The sequence below is a fragment of the Schistocerca cancellata genome, chromosome 8, assembly GCF_023864275.1.
Source record: "Schistocerca cancellata isolate TAMUIC-IGC-003103 chromosome 8, iqSchCanc2.1, whole genome shotgun sequence".
Taxonomy (NCBI): domain Eukaryota; kingdom Metazoa; phylum Arthropoda; class Insecta; order Orthoptera; family Acrididae; genus Schistocerca; species Schistocerca cancellata.
This window is the reverse complement of record NC_064633.1, coordinates 243290855-243312529: the sequence shown is the minus strand read 5'-3', so window position 1 is coordinate 243312529 and position 21675 is coordinate 243290855. Positions and strand designations below refer to the sequence as shown.

Genomic DNA, 21675 nt, shown 5'->3' with positions numbered 1-21675 from the left:
CAAATGCATTTCCCATGTCTACAAAGACAGGGTGAGTTGGTTTATTTTTCTGTAATTGCTTGATAAGAAACCTAAGTGTCAGAATCGCCTCTCTTGTTCATAATGTCCTCCTGAACCAAAGTGATCTTCAATTAGTATACCTTCCACTTTCTCTTCAAGTTTCCTCAGAATTATCATTACGAGAATTTTTGAAGAATGTGATATCAGGCTTAAGGTTCGGTACTGTTCACATTTTGTAGATGCTACCTTCTTTGATATGGAAACTATGATGCATTTATGGAAATCAGTATGTATCTCTCTTGTGTTATAAATGGACGTCATTAATTTCTGCAGCACATTCATTTCATGCTGTTGTCAGCATTCCAGATTAGTTGTGCATGAATGTCATTGTACGTCTTGCTTTTCTCTCCCATAGATGTCAAAGAGTTTTCTCACTTTCTTCTTTCAGAATTTCATATCCTTTGTCATCTTTGTCTGCTTCCTCCTATTTATCTATTACATGCTCCGATAACGTCACCCCGTCATACAATTCTTCAATGTGTTCTTCCAATCTCTTCATCATGCCTTCATCAAACATCATTTTTCCAATTTATCATCTACTGCAAGCGAGATTATTGTTTTGAGTTTGTTAAAAAAATGTTTGCTGTTGTATAGGCTACACCAGTCTTACAGTACGCACATTTTCTTCCACATTTGGGGACATTCCTTGAAGAAAATTCTTTTGCTTTCCCGGGTTCTCTATTGAGTGAGTTCCTCAGTCTAATGTATTCAGATATTCCTCGTTCGACAACTGCGTCTTTGGGTAGCCTTCTGTTGTCAGTAAGATGAATAACATGCTTTTGCTTTTGAGTTTAGATTCCCCAATTTTTTTCTGCTGCTTTGCATACACCAGCTGCAATTTATCCCATTCTTCGTTTACTCCAATAATTTAGAGTTTTTTTAGCTAGGCTGTCTTATTCCTAATATAACGCTGAGCCAGTCCCTCAATATTCAAGATTTCTATTCCTCTTTTCTGTTTCACAGTCTTCTTCTTCAGACATTTGAACCTGAGTGAACATTTCATCAGGATCAGATTGTGATCACTGTCTGCATCTGCAGACGGCTAGCTCCTGCAATCTTTAATTTGGTTTCTGAAATGTGATTTCATTAAAATGTGGTCGATCTATTGTCTCATTAAGTCTCCTGGGGCCTTTCGGGTGTACCTTTTCCGCTTGTGACGTTTGAAAAATGTGTTTCAACAACTTACATGCATTTCGAGCAGAGCTCAATTCGTCGGGCTCTTCTTTTATTTCTTTTTCCGTAGTCCATAGCAGCAGTGAATACTTCCTTTCGTTTCTTCAACCACAATCGCATTCCAGTCCTCAAAGACAATCAGGTTATTATTTCCTTTAGCATATCTTTTCACATTACATATTTTTGGTATATTTCTTCAAATACACTACTGGCCATTAAAACTGCTACACCACGAAGATGATGTGCTACGGACGCGAAATTTAACCGACAGGAAGAAGATGCTCTGACATGCGAATGATTAGCTTTTCAGAGCAGTCACACAAGGTTGGCGCCGGTGGCGACAACTAAAACGTGCTGACATGAGGAAAGTTCCCAACCGATTTCTCATACACAAACCTCAGTTGACCGGCGTTGCCTGGTGAAACGTTGTTGTGATGCCTCGTGTAAGGAGGAGAAATGGGTACCATCACGTTTCCGACTTTGATAAAGATCGGACTGTAGCCTATCGCGAATGCGGTTTATCGTATCGCTACATTGCTGCTCGCGTTGGTCGAGATCCAATGACTGTTAGCAGAATATGGAATCGGTGGGTTCAGGTTTGTATACGGAACCCCGTGCTGGATCCCAACGGCCTCGTATCACTAGCAGTCCAGATGACTGGCATCTTATCCGCATGGTTGTAACGGATCGTGCAGCCTGAGTCGATCCCTGAGTCAACAGATGGGGACGTTTGCAAGACAAAAACCATCTGCACGACCATTTCGACGATGTTGCAGCAGCTCGGAGACCATGGCTGCGGTTACCCTTGCTTGACGCTGCATCACAGACAGGAGCGCCTGCGATGGTGTACTCAACGACGAACCTGGGTGCACGAATGGCAAAAAGTCATTTTTTCGGATGAATCCAGGTTCTGTTTACAACATCATGATGGTCGCATCCGTGTTTGGCGACATTACGGTGAACGCATATTGGAAGCGTGTATTCGTCATTGCCATACTGGCGTATCACTCGCCGTGATGGTATGGGGTGTCATTGGTTACACGTCTCGGTCACCTCTTGTTCGCATTGACGGCACTTTGAACAGTGGACGTTACATTTCATATGTGTTACGACCCGTGGCTCTACCCTTCATTCGATCCCTGCGAAACCCTACAATTCAGCAGGATAATGCACGACCGCGTGTTGCAGGTCCTGTACGGGCCTTTCTGGATACAGAAAATGTTCGACTGCTGCCCTGGCCAGCACATTCTCCAGATCTCTCACCAATTGAAAACGTCTGGTCAATGGTGGCCGAGCAACTGGCTCGTCACAATACGCCAGTCACTACTCTTGATGAACTGTGGTATCGTGTTGAAGCTGCATGGGCAGGTGTACCTGTACACGCCATCCAAGCTCTGTTTGACTCAATGCTCAGCCGTATCAAGGCCATTATTACGGCCAAAGGTGGTAGTTATGGGTACTGATTTCTCAAGATCTATGCATCCAAATTGCGTGAAAATGTAATCACATGTCAGTTCTAGTATACTATATTTGTCCAATGAATACCCGTTTATCATCTGCATTTCTTCTTGTTGCAGCAATTTTAATGGCCAGTAATGTACCTCTTTGGACGTTGATATGTACACTTGTATTATCACAGTGCTATTCAGTGCAGTATCAAGTTTGACCAGTATTATCCTAGATGATAGATATTTCACATATCCCTTGGAACATGGGCCTGATCAGTTCCGATGTTAATGACTCTGTGTTCTCAAGACCACAAGTATCCTATGCGAGGCCATATCATCTGAGAAATGCCAAGGACATACATTTCCAGTCGATCCACTGAAGATTCGGTTTTCTAGTTTGCTGCACTGAACCTGTGTTCTCACATTCCTGTTTTTCTTCACCTTGCCTATATGTTTTAGAGTCTACACCCAGAGATCCGATTGGGGAACTAATTTATCGCCGAAAAATATTTCAGAAAATACTGGCATAGTTTACATTTGATGCTTGGGATACCTATGGGTTTTTAACGTGATAGTTTAAAAAAATGTTCAAATGTGTGTGAAATCTTATGGGACTTAACTGCTAAGGTCATCAGTGCCTAAGCTTACACACTACTTAACCTAAGTTATCCTAAGGACAAACACACACACAGCCATGCCCGAAGGAGGGCTCGAACCTCCGCCGGGACCAGCCGCACAGTCCATAACTGCAGCGCCCTAGACCGCTCGGCTAATCACGCGCGGTGTGATGGTTACCCACTGCCTTTCATACTCAACGTCGTTGACCATCACTTGATTCTTCTGCCTTCGGAAATGGCTTCTGATTTCCCGCATAAGACATTGCCCAGCCCAGAAAAAGCTGAGGTGATGCCCTATCCCAGTCATCCTTCAGACACTGTCTACGTTATCCATCACATTATGTTGCTCCCTATCTATACCATTGTGAGGTGTAGATCAAGAGTTTCCCTTCATCGCGTCCAGGGCCTTAACGGTATTTCCTAGATCACCCTATTAATTTAGAGGAAATCATGGAAAACGCAATTCTGCATGCTGCTCGAGGATTTGAACCAACGTCCTACGCTTCCAATGTGTTACTACTGCGCTACGAGAGTTGTTCTTTTCGCACATGATTTCATATGGAAAGCTATGACTAATATACGTGTAGTATGCTACTTCATCAACAGTCACACATAGGTTACTGGGAGTCAGAGCAAGGACTTTCTGAGTGTTCGAATCACTAGTGGACGTGATGTGGTTGGACAAAGTAGCTTCTCCTTTGTAAAGCGAGAGGCTTGTGGCGTACCGTGTCTTGGAACTACTCTCAGTCCTTCTTAGCCCTGTTGGTACTCTCAATACTTGTCTTGTTTCTGGATTCATAGTCTAGTTTTCTGGAGGACGAGATGCTCCAATAATTAGTGATATTTTTAATAAATTGCAGGATGCAACACAAACTGAAATCGTAGGATAACAGCTTTTCGCTGTGATTTGTTGAGCTTATAAATGGAAGTTTCTTGTACTCTAAAGTCTAACACAAAAAAATCAGTCCAGTCTTCCTGATAACTTCTCTGCGTTTACACAAAAATGACAATGAGTATAGCACGTTCTTCGCATAGACCATCCTATATCTATAGCGACCAAGCGGGATGATGTAGTGTGAAACTGTACTAAATTTCTCGACCCAGATGCAGGGATGTTTCCTTTGAAAAGGACATGACCAATATTCTTCCCCATCCGTCCCTAGTCCGAGAGTACGTTCCGTGTCCAATGACCTCATCAGCGACGGGACGTTAAACATTTACCTTCCTTCCTTTCTTCTTTCTCTAGGTGAGTGCCGTTTGATTCACGTATCATACTGTGACGTTAGTAGCAAATAAGGAAAGCGAGAGCTGCAGGATGAAGAATCCTCGGACATTGTAAGAACTCATCTGGCGCGCAACTCTACACCTGAGATTCCGTCGTAGTCTTACTCTGTGTAGAGGCTATCTGCCGCAAGGCGCCATTTCCATTCCCCACTGGCTGGAGTTTCTTTGGCAGTCAACCAAATACGGCTAAAATTGGAGCGGACAACGAGGAGAGGAACTTCAACCACGATTAAATACAAGTAGTAAGAATCATCTTTTACCATTTATTGGGTTCGTACCTGAATCGGTAAAAACGGAAGCCTTGTAGGATCACTTTGTTGTCTATATGTACGTCCATCTGTTAAGATTCCTTTTTTTGTTTTCAAATTGTAATTTGCGTAAAATGTTAAGGTCTAGGTGCCTAGGCGGTTTACAAAATTTAAGCTTTCAAGTCAATGCAATCAATGGATACGGTCGTTTACGTCACATACTTTGATACTAACCCACTCATCAAAACCTGTAGATGTAGATCTGTATGTATCACTAATTTGGCACGTAACCTTCAGAGCGCAACTGCTACTCGCACTGGTCCGGTATATATTACTACTGCAGTAGGTCACAGTTGTAGACAAAAACCAGTAAACAGTTCCCAAGAAGGAAGCTCTTGCGACTTCATCTGAATGTGAAAGAAACAAAATAATGAAATGTTTCTTCAAAACTTGCCAGAATAAAGAAGAAACATGAAGTCAGTGTGATCTACACTCCTGGAAATGGAAAAAAGAACACATTGACACCGGTGTGTCAGACCCACCATACTTGCTCCGGACACTGCGAGAGGGCTGTACAAGCAATGATCACACGCACGGCACAGCGGACACACCAGGAACCGCGGTGTTGGCCGTCGAATGGCGCTAGCTGCGCAGCATTTGTGCACCGCCGCCGTCAGTGTCAGCCAGTTTGCCGTGGCATACGGAGCTCCATCGCAGTCTTTAACACTGGTAGCATGCCGCGACAGCGTGGACGTGAACCGTATGTGCAGTTGACGGACTTTGAGCGAGGGCGTATAGTGGGCATGCGGAAGGCCGGGTGGACGTACCGCCGAATTGCTCAACACGTGGGGCGTGAGGTCTCCACAGTACATCGATGTTGTCGCCAGTGGTCGGCGGAAGGTGCACGTGCCCGTCGACCTGGGACCGGACCGCAGCGACACACGGATGCACGCCAAGACCGTAGGATCCTACGCAGTGCCGTAGGGGACCGCACCGCCACTTCCCAGCAAATTAGGGACACTGTTGCTCCTGGGGTATCGGCGAGGACCATTCGCAACCGTCTCCATGAAGCTGGGCTACGGTCCCGCACACCGTTAGGCCGTCTTCCGCTCACGCCCCAACATCGTGCCCCAACATCGTGCAGCCCGCCTCCAGGCGTGAATGGAGGGACGAATGGAGACGTGTCGTCTTCAGCGATGAGAGTCGCTTCTGCCTTGGTGCCAGTGATGGTCGTATGCGTGTTTGGCGCCGTGCAGGTGAGCGCCACAATCAGGACTGCATACGACCGAGGCCCACAGGGCCAACACCCGGCATCATGGTGTGGGGAGCGATCTCCTACACTGGCCGTACACCACTGGTGATCGTCGAGGGGACACTGAATAGTGCACGGTACATCCAAACCGCCATCGAACCCATCGTTCTACCATTCCTAGACCGGCAAGGGAACTTGCTGTTCCAACAGGACAATGCACGTCCGCATGTATCCCGTGCCACCCAACGTGCTCTAGAAGGTGTAAGTCAACTACCCTGGCCAGCAAGATCTCCGGATCTGTCCCCCATTGAGCATGTTTGGGACTGGATGAAGCGTCGTCTCACGCGGTCTGCACGTCCAGCACGAACGCTGGTCCAACTGAGGCGCCAGGTGGAAATGGCATGGCAAGCCGTTCCACAGGACTACATCCAGCATCTCTACGATCGTCTCCATGGGAGAATAGCAGCCTGCATTGCTGCGAAAGGTGGATATACACTGTACTAGTGCCGACATTGTGCATGCTCTGTTGCCTGTGTCTATGTGCCTGTGGTTCTGTCAGTGTGATCATGTGATGTATCTGACCCCAGGAATGTGTCAATAAAGTTTCCCCTTCCTGGGACAATGAATTCACGGTGTTCTTATTTCAATTTCCAGGAGTGTATCTCCCACCGCCCAAGAAAGGTGCTCATCTGGGATCTGTAAAAGTTTATCGGTTTTTACAAAAGGCAGGTATCTAAGACATTGTTTATCAGTGTCGTAAAATGACAAACACAACTCACTGTACAAGAACGGTGCAGCTAACGCCAACGGCACACTTAGCCTTCTACAGTCCAACAACTATACGATGACTCAACATTTGCGCCTACTTCCGCTGACGATTCCATCGATTACGTAAAAATTTAATTACTGAACATTCTTACCCTGTTGGGACTTTTTAATTTCAAAAAATAACTTTGCATGTTCTTAAAAATGCATTAGTGTTCATAAAATCACAGAGAATATCGGTCATATAAATTACTCAAAAATTACTGATAACTGCATACCCCCTGATTCTGTGTTGGGTGTTCGGATTCAGTGATCAAGGCACCTGTGAAAACATGCTACCAGAAAACTTGCTCAACCAAGACGAGAGTTTTCATCTCGACAACTCATGGAAACGTCGTATTACATATCTGTGCTGCGAGAAGTACCTTTGTTCTGAAAATTCTCTGACTGGGGTTCCAGACCCTGACCTCTGCTTTAACGATTATGTAAAGCTGATAAACTACTGTTTCAGGATTCCGCAGAATAGGTGGCAGCAGCACCGTATCAATTACAAGGATACCACACGGCAATCTGATTTTTTCATTTTTTGTACTTATGGTACGTGAAGCTCAGAACTCAAATATCACTCTCATAAAGCAGTTCGATAACTCCTAAGAATTCTCGAGTTTTTCCGATTGCCATTAGTTCACCAAAGCAAGAACGAATTTTTGAGAGACACTGTGGTTGTGTGGGGAATCCTCGCCTGCCACGTGGGTTGCCTGGGTTTGATTTTCGCCTGATGCAACTTTTTTTTTAACAAAGGTGCAAGTTATACGAGCATTGCTATGAAACATACATAAATGAAAAAAAATGATAGCGCTACAGACCGGTAATCACTGGTCTGCTGGTTCGAGTATTGTTTCGCTCATTACTTCTTTTTTTTCGTCCAGTTCGAATAACTCTGGCATATAAACATGAAATTCATCAAATACACTGTAAGACAAAAAAGGACACACCAAGAAGAAACTATCCGAATGGGACGCAAATTGGAAGATGAGATTCATATGTTCAGACAAACAAATGATTAAAATTCCAGAAAAAAATAAGTGATTAATACAGATAGAAAGAGCTTCACAAATACTGCAAGTCAATAACGTGTTGGTCCAAATCTAGGCCTTATGCAAGCAGTTATTCGAATCGACATTGATTCTGTTGATGGATGTCATCCTGAGGGATGTACGCCTGCTTAGCTGAGTTTTTAACGTGTTTGCTTACCATGCAGTGGGCCCGGCTTCCATTCCCGGCCGGCTTGGAGATTTTCTCCGCCCTTGGACTGGGTGTTGTGTGGTCCTCAACATCATCATCATCATCACCACCACCACCAACCCGCAAGTCGCTCAAGGCGGCGGCGTCTGAAATAAGACTAGCAACCGGACGGTCGAACTTTCGCTGTTTGGACCTTCCGGCCAACAATGCCACACGATTATTTCGTTTCAGTTCCTGAAGGACATCATGCATAATTGTGTCCCACTGGCGCGTCAGGTCATCAAACTCCCAAGCTGGTTGGCGAGCCCTGCCCATAATGGTCCAAACGTTCTCAAATGGGGAGAGATCCGGTGGTCTTACTGGCCAAGGTGGGGCTGGCAAGCACTAAGACAGGAAGCAGAAACTCTCGCCTTGTGGGGGCGGGCATTATTTTGCTCAAATGTAAGCCTCAGATGGCTTCCCATGAACGGTAATAAAACGGGACGTAGAATGTCGTCGACGAATCGCTGTTCTGTATGGACGCCGCGGATGACAACCGAAGGGGTCCTGCTGTGAAACGAAATGGCACCCCAGACTGTCATTTCTGGTTGTCAGGCCGTATGGTGGGGTCAGGAGGTTGGTATCCCACCACACACCAGGGCGTTTCCACACACGTCCTCGCTGGTCATCGGGGCTCATTTCGAAACGAGACTCATCGCCGAATACCATCTGTACTCCAGTCAGTGAGATTCCAGGCCGAAGATGTGTGTGGTAACGCCCGGACTAGTAATTTTAAATGCTGTTTTTTCAACTGTAATTAAGTGGATGACATGCACATATACTACAAAGAGTCAACGACTCCCAAGCTGGATATAGATAATATATAATTCTTCGTAAAACTCCTTCTGAAAGAGACAGATTAAAAATTATCGAAACCATGGTCAAGGCTTGATAAATCTGGATTTTGCAGCTGGTTAGCTGTTATTGAATCTCTTCCGTGCAGAGTTGCAGAAGCGTAGCCATGCTCAAAATTTTTCATCTTTATGTAGCCTCAGGGAAAAGTCTGTGGAAAATGCATCGAACACAGGCCACCCATTTTACCATCCACTCTACCAAAGAGCCACATAGACACAGAAGCTTTCTATTCGCCTTAGCACATTTAAGAATTACAGGCCTATATCACTATCGCCGATTTGCGGTAGGGTTTTGAAACATATACTGTATTCGAACATTATGAAGTACCTCACAGAGAACAGTTTATTGACACATAATCAGCACGGTTTCAGAAAATATCTTTCTTGTGAAACACAACTAGCTCTTTATACTCATGAAGTAATAAGTGCTATCGACAGGGGATGTCAAATTGATTCCATATTTTTAGATTTCCAGAAGGCTTTCGACGCCGTTCCTCACAAGCGTCTTCTAACCAAACTGCGTGCCTACGAAGTATCGCCTCAGTTGTGCGACTGGATTCGTGATTTCCTGTCAGAAAGGCCACAGTTCGTAGTAACAGACGGAAAGTCATTGAGTAAAACAGAAGTAGTGTCCGGCGTTCCCCAAGGAAGTGTTATAGGCCCTCTATCGTTCCTGATCTATATTAACGATACAGGAGACAATCTGAGGAGCCGTCTTAGATTGTTTGCAGATGATGCTGTCATTTACCGTCTTGTAAAGTCATCAGATGATCAAAACGACTTGCAAAATGATTTAGATAAGATATCTGTATGGTGCGAAAAGTGGAAATTGACCCTGGACAAGGAAAAGTGTGAAGTTATTCACATGAGTACTAAAAGAAATCCGCTAAATTTCGATTACGCGGTAAGTCACACAAATCTGAAGGCTGTAAATTCAACTAAATACTTAGGGATTACAATTACAAATAACGTAAATTGGAACGATCACATGGATAATATTGTGGATAGAGCAAACCAAAGACTGCGATTCACTGGCAGAAAACTTAGAAGGTGCAACAGGTCTACTAAAGAGACTGCTTACACCACGCTTGTCCGCCCTATTCTGGAGTACTACTGTGCGGTGTGGGATCCTCATCAGGTGGGACTGACGGATGACATCAAAAAAGTACAAAGAAGGGCAGCTCGTTTTGTATTATCGCGAAATAGGGGAGATAGTGTCTCAGACATGATACGTGAATTGGAGTGGCAATCATAAAAACAAGCGCGTTTTTCGTTGCGACGGGATCTTCTCATGAAATTTCGATCACCAGTTTTCCCCTCCGATTGCGAAAATATTCTGTTGGCACCCATCTACATAGGTAGAAATGGTCATCACGATAAAATAAGAGAAATCAAGGGTCGCACAGAAAAATTTAAGTGCTCGTTTTTCCCGCGTGCCGTTCGAGAGTGGAACGGTAAAGAGACAGCTTGAAGTTGGTTCATTGAACCCTCTGCCAGGCACTTTATTGTAAATAACAGAGTAATCACGTAGATATAGATGTAGATGTAAGATGCTCAGAAAGACTTTAAAGTTGATTTTGTCGAGAGTTTTTGAGATTTGCACCCGTAAAGCAATTCGATATTGGTGTTGTGAACTTCACGTATCATAAATATAAAAAGTTGCAAAAATCCGAATGCCACATGGTCTCCTGGTCTCCCCGTTTATAAGTCGTCTGTTTGGAGAGCGTAGCATAACTGAATCGACATTTTCTCCCAGTATGATAGCATTTCCAATGTTGCCTTACTAGAGATTGTGTTCCGTATGCCAGATAGTCTTATCGTCGAATAAACATAGCCGTCTCTGTTCTGTTCGCAGAACTGGCAGCTCCAGTGCCGACGGAGCCCTGCGCCTACTTTGGTCTGCCGGACGCTCTCCACACACCGGACAGGATCAAAGGTACGAGCAAGCGTCTCCCAAAGGGCTCCGGCCAGATTAGGGGAACAGTAGCTACTGTAGGTTCCACCACTGAAAAATATATATTCTTTTTTCTAAAAACAGCCATATTTTTCACTGTAAAATATTTCACTTTATAGAAGGTACAGTTTTTAACCCGGCTGGATAGCCGAGAGCGATGTGTTTTGTGGTTTTTAGGCGGTTACCCACATCCTGTTAGGCAAATACTGGACTGTTACCCACATCTCGCCTCACATACGCACTACGTAAAGACATAAAACGTTGTCACATTGGGAAAACAAAAAGCATTTCCTTCATCTGTTAAACATGTGTTAGAAAGGTAGTCGGACAACAAACGTCTCTTTCGTATTTGGAGAGAGCGATAGAGAGAGAGAGTGAGAGAGAGAGAGAGAAGTGTCTTAAACTTCGCGTGTAAGATTTACGTAAGAATCATCGACAATAGACTTAAAGCAATTAGGTAGCCGTTATAACTGAGGAACAACATGGATTCCGAGAGGAACACTAACTTTTTCAGAGATGTTGAAAACTACCATCGTTTTGCTGACTGCAAATTGCAATCATTCCGTGGGTGTTCCTCACATACACTGCCCCTTCTCTCCCCTCAACCCCATCTCTGCTCCAAAAACTCACAGGAGCATGCTTCACCATTTCAGAATGGTACTTGGACAGCTCAGTTAGTAGAGCACTTACCGGCGAAATGCGAGGGCCCTGAAATCGAGTCTCAGTCCGGCACACAGTTGTAATGAACCAGGAAGTTTCAAAAGTTGTTTATTTTTTAGCGTAAGACAATAGCATAAAATAAAAGTGAAAGTTAGCCTTTAGAAATGAATTTGACACCATTTTCACCCACTGCAGAAATTAACAAATTCTTTTCTAGAGGAACAATGTTAACATTTACTATTGTACTAGTTCATCAGAAACTTTAAGAACTCCTTGGTCCTACACTATGATGTTGACTCCTTCAGGCGAGGTCACGGGCTTGGACAGAGCTGTTCCATGCTGGGCTCCATATTGACCTCACTGCGAGGACACTGCCGTACTGAGAGAGGGAACATGTCTTCTGTAGCGCCTCCCATTGGTAACTGAGGATTGCAATGTGACCTCTCTAATGCCGGTTATATCGATTCTCGTTGCCGACTTTGGTGTGGCACCGCAATCTCTGGACGATATCACAAATAGTATAGACCAAAACAAGAAAAAAAATGTACAATAAATAGAGGCTCTAAAAGGAAAAGCTTGAGAGCTGAGACAACTTGTTCATCTTCGCTACTGTAAGACACATTTCTACTCAACAAGTGTTCACAGATCTTAAGGTATGCATTTTAAAGCCCATGTTTAGTCGACATTTTTTGTTGCTTTTGGTCCATAATACCTCCTCTCAAAATATGGAAAGTGGAGAGCTTGCAGCAGAAGAGATTCGTTTCACAGTATCGTAGATTAAGAAGTGCACTTAACTCTTGAAGTATGCGCTATGCTTTTTAGAGCCCATGTCTACTGAGACTTTTTTTTGCTGCTACTATCGTGTGCTTTCAACTGCTTTTTTTTGTCATCAGTCTTCTGACTGCCCGCCAAGAGTTTCTCTCCTGTGCCAACCACTTCATCTGAGAGTAGCAATGTACGTCCTTAATTATTAGCTGGATGTATTCCATTCTCTGTCTCCCTCTACGGTTTTTGCTCTCTACAGCTCCCTCTAGTACCATGTAAGTCAGTCCCTAATATCTTAACAGATGTCCTGTGATCCAGTCCCTTCTCCTCGTCAGTGTTATCAACATGTCCCTTTCGCCCCCGATTCTGCTCAGAACCTCCTCATTCCTTACCTCCTCCAGCTAATTTTTTCAACATTCGTCTGTAGCACTACATCTCGAAAGCTTCGATTCCCTTCTGTTCCAAGTTTTCCCCCAGTCCATGTTCCACTGCCATACAATGCTGTGCTCCAAACGTATATTCTCAAAATTTTCTTCCTCAAATTAAGGTCTGTGTTTGTTACTAGTAGACTTCTCTTCGCCAGGAATGCCCTTTTTGCCAGTGCTAGTCTGCTTTTGATGACCTCCTTACTCCGACAGTCATTGGTTATTCTGTTACCTACCTAGCAGAATTCCTTAACTTCATCTTCTTCGTTACCATCAATCCTGATGTTAAGGTTCTCGCTGTTCTCATTTCTGATATTTCTCATTACTTTCACCAACGGCGACATAATCGCGTATACAAACAGTGATCCAATACTGTAAAATGCTTTTTTATTCCAGTATCTGATCACAATATGAATTCTTTAGACGATGACCGATTTCAGTCTGTAATGACCATCCTCAGATCATTTCTACACTTAGGACATGGTGTAAAAAAGATCTGAGGATGGTCATTACAGACAGAAACCGGTCATCGTCTAAAGAATTCATATTGTGATCAGAGACTGGAATAAAAAAGAATTTCACTTTCTTCTTTCTTCGATTTACTCTCAATCCATATTCTTTACTCATTAGACTGTCCATTCAATTCAGCAGATCATGTAATTCTTCTTCACTTTCACTCAGGATAGCAATGTCATCAGCGAATCGTTCCATTGATATCCTTTCATCTTCAATTTTAATTCCACCCCTGAACCTTTCTCCTATTTCCACAACTGCTTCTTCGATGTACAGATTGTGCACTAGGGGTGAAAGACTACATCCATGTCTCACACCCTTTTTAATCCGAGCACTTCGCTCTTGGTCTTCCACTTTTATTATTCCCTCTTGGTTCTTGTACACATCGTATATTACCCGTCTCTCTAGCTTACTCATGCATTTATGCCCTGTAAACCTATCAGGCTTGTCCGCAGCTCGTGGTCGTGCGGTATCGTTCTCGCTTCCCGCGCCCGGTTCAAAAAATGGTTCAAGTGGCTCTGAGCACTATGGGACTTAACATCTATGGTCATCAGTCCCCTAGAACTTAGAACTACTTAAACGTAACTAACCTAAGGACAGCACACAACACCCAGCCATCACGAGGCAGAGAAAATCCCTGACCCCGCCGGGAATCGAACCCAGGAACCCGGGCGTGGGAAGCGAGAACGCTACCGTACGACCACGAGATGCGGGCTCCCGCGCCCGGGTTCCCGGGTTCGATTCCCGGTGGGGTCAGGGATTTTCTCTGCCTCGTGATGACTGGGTGTACTGTGATGTCCTTAGGTTAGTTAGGTTTAAGTAGTTCTTAGTTATAGGGGACTGATGACCATAGATGTTAAGTCCCATAGTGCTCAGAGCCTATCAGGCCTCGTAAACTAAATATAGACAGAACTAATGCACTCGTATGGCTGTTCCATCTGTCACATATATTTTGCAACTCCAGTCATTTATATGATTCCCAAGTGTACGAAATTATATATATGGTTCTCGGGCGAGACGTCGGATGTCATAGTGAAAACACCACAATATTTCATCAGCGCAACTGGCCGACATCTTCAGGTGTGACGAACACACTGCTAAGGCAGGACCAGAGCCCCCTATTTATGCCAGTCTCAGGCAGGAAGTGCGCATGCGTGGAGGCGCCAAATTCGATGGACAATAGCGACGATATCAACCGGTAGCTGGATGGACAGCAACGCCACCTACAGGATGAAGAACCAGAGACTTCGGCGCACGCGCGGAGGCTGCCGGCGCTGCTCTGCGCTGCCATCGGCCGCCCCAGCGACCTCTGTCGGAAGCCGCAAGCAAAAATGCGCGTCCGCGTAGGTGCCTCGATTATCCTCCTGTTGTCAACAGAATATTTATGTTGCTGGCGAATCGTCATCCGTCGTACGACCAATAGTACTGCTCTCTGCTCGAAGCGACTTCAATATGCCCAGTGCTGGATCCCAAGCTGTACTGAGCTGAAAGCCCGTGTCTCTGTTTACAAGATTCATCGAGCAACTGCTTCCAACACTGTCCCAGTACGAACTCGTTGATGGGAGAATTTTGGTCTGTTGATAATTCATATAATGGCCTGTACTGAGACAATGCTCGGCCACTGGAGACTTTTCTGGTTGCTCCAGACGAGTGTAGCGTCGGTGTTCAGTACATCTCTCTTCTAGAGTGCGACAAGTTTGTCCGATGCACGACATGCCGCAGCTACAAGGAATCTCGTAAACTCCGGGTCTTCTCAGGCCAAGGCTGTCCTTAGATGAGCCCAACAGAGCTCTGAGTTTTGCCGGCGGACGAAAGACACATTTAACTTTATGCCTCTTCAATAATCTTCCTATTTTTGAAGAGACGCCGCCGATGTATAGCAAGATGACCATTCCCCTTTGTTCTTCGCCTTCTTCCAATTCCTCACGTTGGGTAACCTGCTTTGGGTGTAAGGCACGGCGAATCTCCCGATCGGAGTATCCATTTTGTTGGAAAGTGGTACGCAGATGGAGTAGCTCATTGGATAAGCTGTCTGAGTCTGATATGGCTCGTGCTCTGTGAACCAACGGCCTCAGTACGCCACTTCGTTGCGAAGGATGGTGACAGCTGGTGGCCTGTAAATAAAAGTCCGTGTGTGTTGGTTTACAGTACACTGCGTGACCTAATGTGCCATCTTCTTTTCTCCGTACCAACACGCCCAGGAATGGAAGTTCGCCGTTTTCCTCCATCTCCATAGTGAACTTGATGTTGGGATGAAGCGAGTTAAGATGCTCAAGAAATACATTCAGCGATGCAATGCCGTGAGGCCACATATCAAAAGTGTCGTCCACATATCGCCAAAAACACGTAGGTTTCAAATCCGACGTCTGGAGTGCTCTCTCCTCGAAGTCTTCCATGAAAATATTAGCCACAATGGGTGACAGGGGACTACCCATTGCGACGCCGTCAGTCTGTTCAAAGTATTGCCAATTAAATAAAAAGTACGTCGAGGTGAGCACATGTTGGAAAAAGTCTAAAACTTCCCCATCCAGCGTCTCGCTAATTAGCGACAACGATTCCTGCAATGGTACTCGAGTAAAAAGTGAGACTACGTCAAATCTTACGAGTATATCTGATGGTGCGAGTCGTAAGTTCTTGAGCCGACGAATAAAGTCTTGTGAGTTACGGATATGATGCTCACACTTTCAGTACGGGCCATTCTATAAATTATCAGCAGATCAAAATTCTCGCATCGACGAGTTCGTACTGGGACAGCGTTATTAAGGAAGCAGTGGAAATATGTAGCTCGACGAATCTTGTAAACAGAGACACGGGCTTTCAGCTCAGTACAGCTTGGGATCCAGCACTGGCCATATTGAAGTCGCTTCGAGCAGAGAGCAGTACTATTGGTCATACGACGGATAACGATTCGCCAGCAACAGTTGAGCGCGCGATGCCGACGAGCGCGGACAACGGAACGCGCGCGACCGAGTCAACCGGCTGGGTCGCGCCGGGGCCGGCCGCTGGCCGGTCGGTGGGGTCTGCCCCGCCGGCCGTCCAGGCGGCCGCTCTCCACAGGACGGATACAACGGCGACGACCCCTGTAACGACAACGGATTCTGAAAGGCAACACAATGAGGACAGGACCACGACGAGCGCTACGCGAATGCAGAGCGGAGGACAACACACGTCCAACCCCTATGACGGAGTATCTTCACCAATTTTGACAAAATCTTCCTAGGAGGTGACCTTAACAGCAAGCACGTCGCGTGGAATTCCCGGCGTACGAACCCTCGTGGACGAACTCTGATTGGCATGGAAGAAGAACTGGGTATCACAGTCCATGGCCCACGAGAGCCTACACGGATTCCTTACGTCGATCGGCAAGAAGCAGACGTCCTAGATATTGCTGTCATCAAAAGCATTGAAACGAACCTCCAGCTCCGCACCGTAGGCGATCTTTCGTCTGACCACCGACCTGTTATCAGCAGTGGAAAACGCAACGGCCAACGTTCCGCCCCCAACCTCACAAACTCTGAACTGGGGTCAATTTCGGACACATCTTGACAACAATATCTGCCCGACGCAGGACGTTTCAACACCGGAAGCCATCGATATCGCGGTACAAACTTTGACGCAGAAGATAATGATAGCCAATCGGAGGGCAACTACTCCCACGGTCTACCCTGTAGTAGCTTTCGAAGAGTTCCCGCCTCTACTCCAAGAACTGAAGACCCAGAGAAACAGGAGCAGGCGATGTTGGCTCCGCTATAGAAACCCGACCGATCGACGAGAAACACACGTCTTAACACGAGAACTGCACAGGAGAGTGGCCGAGTGGCGACCGCAGGTCTGGGAAGATAAGATGGATGAATTCTTACTTCGAACCAAGAACGAATGGCTGGTAGTCAAGAACATACGACACCAGTGGCCACCTAAACGAGCCATCAGAGGACCAGATGGTCTCCTCTATGACGAACTCGCCCAGGCGGAGCTGTATGCTAGGACTTACCAAGAACAGATGTCTACACCAGCGACCCCCGTGAACGACGTCCGTCTGCAAGAACAGGAAACCGTCGTTACAGCAGAATGGACTGCTTTTCGTACTGCGCCTTTGCAGAGCCGCCCACAACTCATCACACCAGCAGAGATCCGTAAAATTATCCGGAAGACTCGGAATAATGCGCCGGGCAACGATTCCATAAGCAACACCGATTTGAAACAGTTGCCCAGGAAACCAACTGTGCTCCTTACCCGAATTCTCAACAGCTGTCTTCTGCAGGTGTGGAAGACGGCTCGAGTAGTTCCAATACCCAAGCCAGGTAAAGACCCAGCAGAACCCAACAGTTACCGGCCAATTAGCCTCTTGCCGACCCTTGGCAAGGTGCTCGAGAGAGTGCTGTTGAAGAGGCTCCATGACACGCTTACAGCGCATTATGTTATACGACCCGAACAATTCGGTTTCAAAGACAAGTTATCTGCCGAACTTCAACTTCTACGGATCACCGAACGGATAGAAGAAGGATACAACAAGCAGTACTTCACGATTGGTGTCTTCCTTGACATCGAAAAAGCTTACGATAAGGTGTGGCGGCCCAACCTTATCGTCAAACTGCATCGCACTACCCCTATTGCGGATTGTTACATTAGACTCATAGACAGCTTTCTGCACGACAGGAAACTGTATGTCCGAGTCGACGATAAAAACTCTGAAATGAAACTGATCTCCGCAGGAATTCCGCAGGGCTCTGTTATTTCGCCTCTGCTTTTCAACTTATATATAAATGACATTCCAACAGTCCCCCTTGTTACGGCGAGTTTTTATGCGGACGATACGGCCTTTCTGACAACTGGACGACACTTGGACCGGCTAATCGCTAGGATGCAACGGCAACTTGCTGTAATGGAACGCTGGGCGCTGCAAAATAAGATAACGATCAACCCGACGAAGACGGCAGCCGTTCTGTTCACACGGAGGAAACCAGTTCTGAACGACAGACTCCAAATAGCTGACCAATTTATCCCATGGTCGCCGGGAGTGAAGTATCTCGGTGTCTACCTTGACAAAAAATTACTCTTTACGCAGCATATTGACGACAAGAAGACGGCAGCCCAGAAGATGGCCAGGTCATTGATTCCGTTCCTGAAGAGTAAGGATCTCAACCCTAAGACTAAAGTCCAATTGTATAAGGCAACGGTGGAACCCACAATGTTGTATGGCTCCACTTCGTGGGGAACTACGTGCGTATCCAACTACAACAAACTCCAAACGCTGCAAAACATTTGCTATCGATGGATCACAGGAGCTCCGTGGAGGACAAGAAACGTCGACATCCGCACCGCACTCCACGAGACCACTTTACAAGGGAAGGTCCATGACAAGGCCCTACGAGTCTTTGACAAGATCGATGCCCTTAGGGACGAAGTTCGACAGTTAGAATCGGTAGGAACGGTAAGCCCTGCAAGATGGCACAAGTATCGAGTACCGAAGTCAATAACGTTTCACCCCCCCCCCCCCCCCATGGGCAATCTGTCATAACACGAGGAAGCAGTCACACATTTCACCCTCCACAGAAGATAGACATCACCAAAGACAGCAGGCTAAAGGACCCATTGAGTGCCCAAGCCTAACTGAATGTGTAATAGATAAAGTGTTTTCCTTTTATCCTTACATCCCATCCTAGAAGAATAAGTCATCAAGGATGATCTCTTCAGTCCACACTAAACACCATATACAAAAAAAAAATAAGCGTGCGCCGAAGTCTTTGGTTCTTCATCCTGAAGGTGGCGTAGATGTCCATCCAGCTATCGGTTGATATCATCGCTTTTGGCCATCGAATTTGGCGCCTCCACGCATGCGCACTTCATGCCTGAGACTGGCATAAATAGGGGGTTCTGGTCCTGCCTTAGCAGTGTGTTCGTCGCATCTGATGATGTCGGCCAGTTGCGCTGATGAAATATTGTGAAGTTTTCACTATGACATCCGACGTCTCGTCCGAGAACCATGTATACAACATGTCTGTCGGGAAAGCCTCAAGCAACGCTGTGCGAAATTACATTCACATCCGACCGTGTCTTTTGGCAACTTCACATTTTTTGCGAGCCAGTGTACATAAGCCTTTAGTAATATGTTCTGCGAATCCGCTGCCGACCTATACCCGACGCCTTCGCTGTCTACAGAGGCGCACACGGCGCTGCAGCACCTGTCCTCCAAGATGGCGCTGGACTGCTCGGCGTGCCACCAGCTGTACAGCGGCGGCGTGCTGCCCACCCACTCGCCCGACGCCAAGCTGGCGCCATAGGGCGCGCCCCGCCGCCTCCCGCACGCCCCCACCCAGCGCCGGCCCGCGACTCCTCCCAGTCCTCCGGCGTGACGTCAGCTGCAAGAGGCGCGCTGCTCCGCTCCACTACTTCCGTGCGTCTCCAGGGAGACGTCACAGCGCGCAGTCGACGGCCGCCGATTGACTTCGACAGCGCAGCATCGACGATTCGTAGCACCGGCTTTCCATGCGTACGCCTTTCTACGTGATCGCTGTGGAAGCGAGTGTTCTACATTTTCCGATCGTGTGGCACAGACCTAATGACCTATAAATAGTTACAAGTTAGAGAAGAGTCGTGATACTTTAAAAAGTTGTGAAGCGTTATGGAGAGCAGAACTATGTCCCAGACTGTGTGTATTCTCCAAAGAGTAGGGAAGCAGCCTCTTTCTTGCATTTGAATCGATAAAGCACTCGTGGCACAAATATTGTATGCAGTGGACTTCGATTTCGAGTAACTTTGTCTACAGAAACCCATGCACAGAGAAACTCGCAGCAGTGTGACTAAGACCTTTAGCATATTTCTCCCAACGTCTACTTCACAATCTCTGATTATAGTAGTTGTGCATTACTACTCAGAAAACAGAAGAGTCTCACACTTTTTACGGACGAAATATTCTATCACAGCAGTGCTCTTAAAACAAGAGTGAGGGTGAACTGTGTCCAGGTCCAGTAACTAAATACTTGTGTAATTTCGGACATAACGTACAACATGCTCTTAGTGAACACCACAGAGATGTTTACTTATAAATTTTTAACAATATTTTGCTTTTGCCCGCTGAAAGTGCTGATGCTTCGAAACTGAAACGTATACCTCGACGTGAAACAGTAGTAGCCCATTGATTAATGACTAATGTTTAAAATAGACTTTCACTGTAGAGCAGATACAATCCCGTTGAAGCTATTGTAGTGCACAAGCACCCAACTTCTCCATTTCTGTCTCCTGTTACTGTCATGGATACTCAAAGTGTTAGATTTCACGTTGACTGTAGGCAGCCACTGTCGTACGACGAGTTGTCTCAAAAAGTCGTCACAGCTTGTGTGGTGCACAGTCCAAATACCGTGCTAGAGTGGACGGTATACCTATGAAAACTGAAGAAGTGATTTTGTGTCCAAATGACATCACTGGTCCTCAGTGTTGTACTGTCTTGGTCCTGAAAACTGAAATTTATGTTCTTGTTACATTTACACATTTAAGAATGTACATGTATATGATCACGCAAGCGGCGTAACTCGATGAAAGGCTGCATGTCGCTTACCGTCTAATACTATGTACAGTTAGCAATAGACTTCCGCATACATTAGCACGCACTGTAATGTTGAACGCTTCGCGTTATGTTGTACGATATTAAATGGGTTGTTATTTATGCGTTTAAACAGTTTTCTTTTATTCTACAACGCTTACATAGAACTGTTTCCTCAACCACTGTGATTTACAGCTGAAATGTGTCTTTACAGCATTCTGGACGCTTCGAGAACATCTGCAGGTAAGTGGAGAAGCGTGGCTGCCGACAACAAGTAAGTAAGATTTGCAACCATCTCTATGATATGTAACAAAATTTTGGTGTCAAATTATGCAGACAGGTTTCAAATGTTCAAATGTGTGTGAAATCTTATGGGACTTAACTGCTAAGGTCATCAGTCCCTAAGCTTGCATATTACTTAACCTAAATTATCCTAAGGACAAACACACACCCATGCCCGAGGGAGGATTCGAACCTCCGCCGGGATCAGCCGCACAGTCTATGACTGCAGCGCCCAGACCGCTCGGCTAATCCCGCGCGGCAGACAGGTTTCTAAACTCATTTTGTAATGAGTGATCTAATGGTCGGAAATGAATATTTCAAGTGTTACGAGATCTTCAATGAATAATACAAGTGAGACAGGTTTCTGTAAACTGTGTCTCTCTCCAACGGAGAAATGATACAGCCAAACGGTTACAAATAATTTTTTTAATACATTGAACTAGGTTTCGACACCTCCAAAGGTGCCTTCTTAGAACGAAATTTTAACAACGGTAAAGTTACAATGCGTGAGGGCAGTAGCCAAAGCTTCGAGCAGACATACTCAAGTCAAA

General features: G+C 45.8%; 1 protein-coding gene across 1 annotated transcript in view; it reads left to right on the top strand.

The window, feature by feature from the left end:
* Window positions 1-19583, top strand: part of LOC126095491 (SKI family transcriptional corepressor 2) — a 195166-nt gene extending 175583 nt beyond the window's left edge. Inside the window, exons 11-12 of the mRNA XM_049910280.1 lie at window positions 10841-10921; window positions 19462-19583. Of these exons, the coding sequence (XP_049766237.1) occupies window positions 10841-10921; window positions 19462-19583 (203 nt within the window). The remainder of the gene's footprint in view (window positions 1-10840; window positions 10922-19461) is intronic.
* Window positions 19584-21675: the final 2092 nt, after the last annotated feature.